This window comes from Neolamprologus brichardi, chromosome 17 (genome assembly GCF_056152115.1).
Source record: "Neolamprologus brichardi isolate AB-2024 chromosome 17, ASM5615211v1, whole genome shotgun sequence".
NCBI lineage: Eukaryota > Metazoa > Chordata > Actinopteri > Cichliformes > Cichlidae > Neolamprologus > Neolamprologus brichardi.
The window spans coordinates 613,967-624,288 of NC_142120.1; the positions used below are offsets into that span (position 1 = coordinate 613,967).

General features: G+C 42.5%; 1 protein-coding gene across 1 annotated transcript; it reads left to right on the forward strand.

The window, feature by feature from the left end:
- Nucleotides 1-4,725: 4,725 nt before the first annotated feature.
- On the forward strand, nucleotides 4,726-8,259 carry prl2 (prolactin 2). Its single transcript, XM_087831016.1, has 5 exons — nucleotides 4,726-4,747; nucleotides 4,948-5,135; nucleotides 5,658-5,765; nucleotides 6,008-6,187; nucleotides 7,918-8,259. Exons 1-5 carry the CDS (start codon nucleotides 4,726-4,728, stop codon nucleotides 8,110-8,112), a joined length of 693 nt encoding a protein of 230 aa, XP_087687142.1. The 3' UTR covers nucleotides 8,113-8,259.
- The last annotated feature ends 2,063 nt before the right edge of the window (nucleotides 8,260-10,322 follow it).

Below are 10,322 nucleotides of genomic sequence, written 5' to 3' on the forward strand. Positions count from 1 at the left end.
CCAAACCACAGCAGTGAGTCGTCCTCTGATTGGCTTAAGAAAAACCAAATGAAGACTGGTCAAAGTCCTGAGCTGAATCCAACTGAGATGCTGGTGCCGGACCTTAAAAACACGGTTGATGCTCAAAAACCCTCCAATGTGGCTGAATTACAACAATTCTGCAAATATGAGTGGACCCAGATTCTTCCACAGAGCTGTAAAGACTCACTGCCAGTTATTACAGACGCTGAGGGGGCCCACCAGGGGGCCATCAGGGGCCCACCAGGGGGCCATCAGCGTCTGGATTTTTATTCCCCTTAAAATAAATGCATTCATTCAGAAACTGCATTTTGTGTTTACTTGTGTTATTTTTGTCTAACATTTGATCTGAAACACTTTTGTTGTTTTTACTAAATTAATTCTAGTTAATTCTTTGGTGTTTACTTTTTCACTTCTGTTCTTCCTCTCATTTCTCCACAATACTTTGACAACAACAACATATACTGCCAAAATATTAATGACAGGGGTTGCTATTTTTCTGTATCCAGATTCGTTTGAAGATTTGAATAATGTAATATCTGAATGTAAGCTGTTAATCTTCACAGGAAAGACGTGCAGGGAAAGGACAAAGCTACGTCCATCGATTACGTTTCGCCCTGTGGGCATGGACGAATACTCACCCTGTTACTCTGCAGGTCAGTCTGAATGTGACAGCACAAGACCGTCTGCCCTTTGTATACGTGAGTGTGTTGGTGAACGTGCAGCAGAGTCACGTGAAGCAGCAGCTCCACCAACAAACATCTGAGTGGATCTGTGGCAGACGTGTACACACACACACACAGTATATCATTGCTATTGTGTCGCTGTAGCTGTTATGTCCAAAGCTACGTTCTCATATCACACTGTGGTTCACTGTTGAGATGAGATGAGATAGCCTTTATTTATCAGTTGCAGGTCTTTTGCCCACAACAGAGATGACAGACCTTGCCGACCGTACATACAATACACAAACATCACATTGGGGAGACAGGTCAGGCTAGGTAGCGAGGAAAAAAACATCAAAATGTGTAACACAGAAGGATAATACAGGAATGCACAGATATCAACACACCACAGCACAACAAACACAGACAGCAACATGGGAAAGAGTTCCAGTGTGAACATCTGATCTGGGACCGCTGCAATCTTCGACTGCGCCTCCAGCTGACCCGATGTCCACATCAGAGCGGAGGTAAGCGTTGGAGGTGGCGTTGGATTCGGGGTAGGGAGGGTGATGCATCAGTGAGTGCTTATCAGTATCAGTATATGTATGTATGTGCGTGTCCATAGTTCAGCTGAGACAGTGTCCTTCACCCTGCCAGGCCAAGTAAACAGTCTTCCAGCCAACCCAGGTGGGCTTGTAGGGAATGGGAAGAACAGACTCAACACAGTCGTTATCAGGGTGTTGTTGTTCAGCTCCGGCCTTGCAGCTGGTGCCGAGAGGGTATCCGCATGAAGTGATGGTATTTTTTACTTTAGTGGGAACAGCTCATATGAATTTCAAAGCAGTTCTACAGTCCAACACTGGTCTCTCAATCTCCCGTTGGAGAGCCGCGAGCTTCTCCATACTTGCGTTCTGTGATGTTGTCATTTCTTGTGCTCAAGGAGCCGATTTCTGAGAACTCACGGCAGTGTGCCTCCCCGAGATGTCATCCAATTTACGCCCAGAGATGTTATTCCGAGCGAGCCCTTCCGAGACGTATCCGGTCTGCAGTCAGAGATCTTATTCTGAGTATTCACAGCAGCCGTAGCCTCTCCAAGATCTTCTCCGTGCTGACTCAATGAGCCCATTTTGAGAAACTCACGCCTCTCCCATCATTTCAATCCCAGCGGGCAGCCTTGTGGGGGTTTGAACTTGTGGGGGTTTGAACAGCCAGTTCTGCTTCCTTAATTCTTCGATAAGTCAGGGCCAAGCCAGCTCCGATCAGCCAGAACCCTGTTACCATGGTTCTGAATAGGTAGATATCTTCAGCACTCAGGCTCGCCCAAGCCCAAACTTCTCGTCGAGAAAGGGGTGTCGATTGCATTTAGGGACCAGTTGATCCAATCCATAATTCCTCTTTTAGGTTTTAGAGAACAGACTGTGAGAGAAACCACTGTTGTGGTTTTATGGCCTCACTTCTTTCTACACCAACCACCTAAAGAGCTCCAAACACCTGCTTCATTATAAAAGCAGCTCAGACATCTAGACCCCCACAGCTGACTCATTATCAGTCCTCAAACATACGTTCACAGAAAAAACTTCTATGTCCTGTATTTTGTGTATCTTGTTCTGTAAGACACATTTTTATGTTTTCAAAGCATCCTGGAGAAACATCTGACAGAAGCTCAATATTACGATCAGACGTAACATCTGATCGGTGACATGATGGTGTAAAGTTTATTACCGACTGAGTGTTGCTGAGATGATCCACACTTCTTTCATCTGTTAACTCAGTTGTTACCAGTCAGTAAAAAATCATCTGTTTGTAACACTGTAACACTGTAACTCTAAGGTAACTAAGTACTTGTACTTCAGTGGTTTCTGGTATGTCTTGATGCTCAATCATCCAGGTAACTTTTTACGTTTGCTCTCGACATTTTTACACAAATGTTTGTACTTTCTTCTCCTGACATTTTCAAAATGGTTTCATTTCACGAGGTTTAACCCAAAACGTACAGTTTGTCCATTGGTTACAGGGCTATACTCAGGTCAAAGTGGGGCAGAGGGATCCAGCATTTTTAGTCCAGGTGTCTTTAAGTTAAGGTTGTTGCGGGTTCAAATATTGAGAAGGGACACAGAAACAACACTGATCCAGGAGGGTTCGGTCAAACGATGATTTTAATGAACACGCGTGGAGAGACGACCACTGTACGCAGACAGCATCGATCTCTGACTAACAATACACAAGCAGATGTTTTATACCATCAGGGTTTAAATTTAATGACGCCCCTTCAACGTCAAACAGATACACTTCATACATAGGTTTCAAAACCACAATGACTTTTAACACAGTTTGAAAAGAACATCGCCTCGTCTCCACGCCACGTGTCTTCCTGTCGCTGCCGGACGCTCGCTTATCGTCTGGAACATCAGGCACACGTTCTGCAACAAACTGTTCTCTTGCAGGCACAATTCTGCAGTTGCAAGCTTTACAAAATATCATTTGAACCTTCACCTACCCCTGAGTCTAACTGCTGTGTAAGTGTGTGTCAACCCGAAATGCACTCAGTTTCACCGCTCACCTCACCAGCTGAACCTTGTAACCTTTCCACCAGACAGAAGGCCAGCACGTACACATTTAAGATTATAACAAGCATTCAAAAGCATTTAAGATTATTGATTTAACTCAACAGTTTAAAGTGGTTATAACTGCACCTGTAATAAAGGCTAATTGGGTACCAATATGTTTAAACATCTGATGTCAATAATCCAATTAAAAACAAGAGGGACCATAAAGGAAGTAACATTTTTTACATGGAAGGTAATGCCAAATATCTATCAGCACATTTCTGTCAGCTCAACAAATATCAGCAAACTCATAAACTCTCCTTGTGCATTTTATCACACAGTGTGTCTGCCAGCAACAACCTGTAACAATCTGCTGGAGTTCACAACAGAAATGACCCCACTGATGTTAGGCTTCCTGTTATGTACTGTGTGCGACAGGCAGGATCGGTGGACCCAAAGTGGAGACTCACGGAGTAAACTCAAACTTAGATTTAATGCTACACGGCAGAAAAACAGAAAGCTCACTTAAACTAGAAACATTAAAAGGCTTAAACAGGCAGAACACAGAGCATGAAATGATCAAAGGGCTACGCAGAGGGATAACGAGGGGATGGGACACAGGAGGAGAGCACAGCTGAGAGAAATCAGACCTAACGAGACAAGGGAAGCAAAACTAGAAACACTGACATGAGACAGACTTTGACAGAGGAGTCAGAGACACACAGACAGAAACCAGAAGACTAAAAACACTGAACCCCAAAGACTAGAAATAATAATAAAAAAGACAAAATCAAGTTCAATAATAAACTCAGTACACTGGGTCAACGACACAGGTACCCTCACATGCAAAAGTTGATACAGTGGAACCCCGGTTTACCCCATTTAACGAAAAATTCAAGTTACGAAGGCGTTTAACGGCAACATTTCTGCCCGTGGCACGGCAAAATGTAACGAAATAGATCAAATAGAAAATCAAAAAAATTCAATTAAATTCCATAATGTTATGTACATGTACGTATGTATGCATACGCATGCTTTCTTCAACCTCCACCAAGAACTTCTGCTATAAATGAAATTGAATTTAGTCGATATAAATTCTTATCAAATATTAAGCATAACTTCTGCTTAGTGAATTCAGCTACACTGTAACCTTAAATCCAGAGTTGATGCTTGAAATAACATTGTAACAGTTTTTGTCACAGAAGATGTTCATGCAGTGTAGCTCTGTTACAGACAACAGTTTTGTATATTAATGTATATTATTAAAAACAGTTTGTCACAAATATTCATTTAAAAAACTGACAAACATGTTTTATTATTTATTATTGTGTCGCCCAAATCACAGCATACATCACTGTTAATGTTTCTCCGCCCACCCTCCCTCTCTTTGATATAGAGTGTAAAGGGGGAACTGTCTGACCCTCACATGAAGCATTCAGATTTGGAATAGGAGCACATCTGCACTCTCTCCTCTAAGACAGGATCTCCTCTGCAGGATGCCTGGAAACATCCGATCAGGTATTTCAGGAACATTTTGTGTCTTTATCTGCATGTAACCCAATCGTCCCAGTGTGTGACTTTACAGTGGAGTTTATTTCCTGATTTTTCGTCTTACCTTAAATATAAAAAAATGCATCTACACTTTCAAAAGGTAGGTTCTTTAGTAATAGATTACATTCAGGTTGAGACTAATGTTTGAATCGTCCTTTGTCTCCTAGTCTCTGTGGTGTTGGTAGGTTTGTTGTGCTTGGTGCTCTGCAGTCAGCCGACCCGTCTGGATGCAGCCCCCCTCTGCACGAATGCCGAGGCTGGGTGTCACGTCCTCTCCCTGGCTAACCTGTTTGACCGGGTCATCCAACACTCAGCCAGAATGCACGGCATCTCCAATGACCTTCACTCTGAGTTTGTACGTTTCTTCATTGCAGTCGTCAGAAAAAGCTTTTTAAACGATGTTTAATGAACAAGCTTGATTGTGACATGAGGATCTTCTGTGTGCCTTTTAATGAGACGTTGTCAGGTTTACATAAAGTAGTCGATCAAACATTATCAGTTAGATACACATACAGTCATTCTGTTAGAACCTGATGAGACGAGATGAGTTTTTCAGTCTAATTAAATCAAGGATGAACGTTTTTACTGTTGACTGAGCTGTACGAGATGTTTTCACACACACTTGCTAACATAAATGGCACAAATCTGCATCATGTATAGTCTGCTATGCTGTTTACTGTTAAGATTTGGCGCCGTATAAAAATAAAACTGAATTGAATGTGTGATAAAGACGCATCTATTGTGCAGACAGACACCAGTAAGGATACAGAGACAGGAAGCCATCGTATTAAGTCATTCACTGCTTTCGTGCTCCAGGCACGTTTGACATTTAGATGATATTTAACCTCTGACATTTCATTCATGTTTGTCCTCCCAGGAGCTTTACTTCCTGCCCAGTAAGAACCAGGTTGGCCGGGTCAGTCGCAACTGTCACACGTCTAACATCCTCACCCCAAATGGAAAGGAGAACGCTCAGAGAATGGCGGTAAATTCCTCTCAACTATGCACATCTTATTTACAGCTGGAGTCTTGTCGTGTGTTTCAGGTTCTTTCTTTTGTTGCCATTAGCAACATTAAAGCTGTTTGAAACATTTTTTCCTTTCAAATGATAAAGAAGTTTGTACATTTGTCTCCCTTTGCTCTTTATGATGTTACAGTAACACTCAGTGGTACAAATCCCACTCTAGTCACACACAGCTGCCATAATTTACATGTATGTCACTACAGAGGGAGGAACTGACGGAGGTGATTCTGAAGCTCCTGGTGGCGTGGAGGGACCCACTGTGGCATTTCCACCAGAGCATGACCCACTTCCACGACTTCATTGACTTCAGCTCCAATAAATCTCTTAAAATGAGCGACATGGTGCACGAGCTACGGAAAGGAGTACAGAAAGTAGTTGAGAAGGTACTATGTGTGTGTGTGTGTGTGTGTGTGTGTGTGTGTGTGTGTGTGTGTGTGGGGTAGTTTGAGTTTCTCTGTCAGCTCCATGTCAGATGATCCGTCCACACGTTCGTTCTCATCAGAAGGATTCAGCTGGTCACTGACAGCTTCAGACACTTTGTTGAACGGGGCGTTTATGTTACCAACGATTAGCTTGATCACATTCAGAATACTTTATTAATCCATAAGGACACTATATGTTACAGTTGCTCAGTACAGTAACAGTAACAGACTCACCTATTCAAACAATACAATGTTACAGATTTACAAATTTAAGAAATAGCACTAATATATACAAATCACTCCATTATAAATATAAAGAATATTACAGAGGTGGGAATCACCATACATCCCACGATACGATATTATCACAATACTTAACGCACAATACGATATTATTGCAATTTTTAAAATATTTTGCGATATTCAGATTCTGTACATAAAGGTAAACTTTATCAATATTCATTTTCTCTAATATCAAAGTCTCACACTCAGTCTTTCTCTCATTTCAGTTTGATTGTTGACAAACTGAACGGTTTGTATTACAGTCTAGTCCAACTTAACTGAATCAACCATCTGGTACAATTATAGCTATTCTGAACTATGCAGTTTATGAAAACTATGCAGCCCCTTCAGCAACTGAAGAACTTGAAAGTCAATTAAAACAAAATATAATTTTACATTAAATAAAAAAGTTTTAAACTTAATTAAAATAAAACATGTCTTAAATTAAAATAAGTAAACTGTCATGTTTATTGCTGCCAAAAACAAGTTAAACACATTTGGACAGTGAAGGAATGTCAGGATTCTTGCTCAGAAAAAGGATCAACATGCTCTGAAGTCAGAGCACAAAAACCTTTTTTGTAACAAAATATCGATTTCTGCTGTCCCTGTATCCATACATTATTAGCAAACAAAGTATCACCATGCTACACAGTATCCATTTTTTCCCACCCCTACAATTACAGAGGTGTAATATTCATGATTAACCTGTGAACTTTGTCATTTGCTATTTTACAGTAGAGCGTGTGCGAAAAGATGTAACTATGCAGTGTTTACAGTGTGTTCAATGGAGTTGTACAGGGAGCCACAGGCAGGAATGACTTCCTGTGTCGATCAGTGGTGCATTATGGGTAATCTCAGCCTCTCACTGAGCGTGCTCGTGTGGCTAGCCAGCACGTCATGGAGTGGGTGGGAGGTGTTATCCAACATTGAGCTGAAGTTCAGCTCCGCCCCCACAGTGTTACTGGCCTCTGCTACCCTCAACCTGCCGTCCCAGCATGCATCAGCACAGACGATAGCACTGACCACAACAGACTCATAGACAATCCTGAGCGTTGTTCAACAGAAGGACCTCACGCACTACTACCCTAGCTGCCTTGAGATCGTTCTCCTGTTGTTGTAATCACTGACGGTGACCAGCAGATGTTGTTGTAGTATATTTAAGCCTGTGAAGGGCAGCAGTCTAATCGATGATGTTTCACACAGCTCTGTGTTCAAATGCTTATTTTCCTGTAGTTAAAATTCAACCAGGGCAGAAACAGAGACACAGAGCGAGACAGAGGTTTAGATCGTCTATGTTTGTGTAGTACTTTGTTTGTCATTTTTGACTTAAGTGGGTGAAAGAAACTAAATAAACTCACAACAACATCAACAATTTGTCTCATCCATATGTTTTGTTCTTTTCACACCAGATGCAGATGTTGGGAATATTAAGTAACTCCGTCAGCAGCCTCATGTCTCCTGAGGCTTTCTTGGCACCAGGCAGTGCTGAGTGGCGCCTAATGAAAGACTACGAGCTCCTCTACTGCTTTCGCCGAGACTCCAACAAGGTCCAAAACTACCTGAAGATCCTGAAGTGTCGTATTGTTCCAGAGGACGGATGTTAAAAGCTAGAAACTCTTGACAAAGCTGAAGTTTTTGTTTTCTACTTATAGAGAATCAGAAACATCTCATCATGACTGCATCGGCCGCCCAGTCTGTCAGAATGTTTCCATCCTCAGAAAATGTGACAACAGACAGGGTGCGATGAACAGAATCACTAATTATTATAAGAGAAACCTGTAAATCGTCTGTTTCAATATATTATATAAATATTTCAAAATCATGTCTTTTTTGTTGTTTGTACAGAAGAGATGCAGAAATACATGAGGTCACATCATCACAGCATCACGACAAATAAATGTTCTGTCCTAATAAAATCTGAAACATTGTAACTAAACGTAAAAAACAAAGACAGTAAAAACATGAACTAATGCATTTATTCATCGAGGGATAACAGACAGTGTTACACATGTCTGACAGTCTGAAGCAGATTGTTAAATCATTTTAAGAGAAGTTACTGATTTCAGTCTATGGGATGAAAACATGTTGGTGGTTTCTCATGTTTAATTAAAAAGAAGCTTGTTTACATATATGATGATGACTTAACAGTTTTCCTGAAGCCAGCTGACCAATGAACCGCTTAACTGGTGATTCTTACCTGCCCACAGGTGTGGGTTAAGGTTAGGGATGTGAGTCACCAGTCTGTCTCTGGCTGTGTCGCAATTCAGGGTCTGCAGCCTCAACGATCCTCAAGGGCCGTGTACTCAAAGACCGCTAAGGCCGGAAGTGCGAGGCTTGTGAAATGGGACGGTCTAGCCTCCGTTGCGCTGCCCAGGTTGCCTAGCAACCATGATACTAACAGCTGGAAACATTTCATACAGCTTTGTTTGACAGAAATGAAGGAGAACATATTTGTTCATGTGTTTGTTTCTAATGTCACATGACTTTGCCGACATGTGGCCAACAGTAATGTTTTAATGTTCTTCGTTATCAAACATTTGCACATAAATAAGTGACATAATATTAAGTACTTAAAGTTTACTCTTCGGCCGCTCCGCTTCTGCTGTCTGCGGCAAAATTATCCACACCCGCCGCCGCGCTATGCATTCTGGGATATGTTGGGCCACGAAGTCTACACCGCCACGTCCTTAAAATTCAGGGAAATGAAGGACGCATTTGAGGGCCGCATTTCGAGCAGCCTTTGAATTGGGACAGCCTTCGTCACGGTGACGTAATCGGCCTTAAAATGCGGCCTTTAAGGATGCAGACCCTGGATTGGGACACAGCCCCTGTGTGACAGACTGGTGACCTGTGCAGGGTGTAGCCTCGCCCTGTGATAGGCTTCAGGCCCTCATCATCCTGGTAAAGATGAGCGGGAGAGAATGGATGGAAGAACCGCTCCACATTTACCAAACGCATTAAAAACATCCTCACGCATACATGTAACAGCTCAAAACAAAGAAACGACACAAAAGGAGCTGACCACGTTTCTGGGAATCAGAAACAAGCAAAGAAACAGGGTATGGAGGCCTATCTCCCCCCACCACTCCCCCTGCCAGGGGCAGACTCCCTCAGACATCGGTGCGTTGGTGGTTCTTTGTGTCCGGGGTGGGCGTCCAGGTACACGCCGGCTCACTCCTTGGTGTCCCTCATCTGGGACTCTCCTCAGCTCTTTCTGGGACAGTGGTGCAGCTGCCCCTCTGTTGGTCTTCCTTGGTCTCTTGTGTTCTGGGGGCCTCTGGATGTCTGGAGTCTTGATCTCCTCCATACCTGCTTCATGCCCTGGAGGACGGGGCTGTGGCCCCCCCACACCCTCTAGCAGATCATTACATGAAGGAACCTTTTAAAAACAAGCGTCCATGCTCACAGGTGTACACACGGGTGCTCACACACAAACTACACCCTTTTTGGCTCCTACCTCAAAGCACACTGTGCTGTCGATCTTACGTGCTGCACAATAATGTTTAGTATTTACTGTCATATTCCCATATATCATCACGATGATGTTGTTTATTATGTTGCTCTTTTTTCTTTCTCAGCAGGTGATCCAGGTGATTGATAGATGTGTTTTTGTCTGTTGGTTTTGTTGGTTCTTGTTTTTTGTTTTTTGCCCTTTATCCCTCTGCCCCGCTGTTTTTCTTTCTCTTTCTTTTCCCAGTCAAGTCTGTGTAGCAAGTGAAAATTAAAAGAAATAAACAATAAAAGGTGAATCAAATAGACCAATACAGCAAGGCTGGGATGGTCCAATCCGTTGGTTCTTTGCCTTTAGACAATA

What these genes read in the sequence shown, in the direction of transcription:
- prl2 (XM_087831016.1), top strand. Translation starts at nt 4,726, where the DNA reads ATGCCTGGAAACATCCGATCAG. An exon ending in AGAACGCTCAGAGAATGGCG is followed by an intron (nt 5,766 to 6,007) that starts GTAAATTCCTCT and finishes ATGTCACTACAG; the next exon opens with AGGGAGGAACTGACGGAGGT. An exon ending in TACAGAAAGTAGTTGAGAAG is followed by an intron (nt 6,188 to 7,917) that starts GTACTATGTGTG and finishes TTTTCACACCAG; the next exon opens with ATGCAGATGTTGGGAATATT.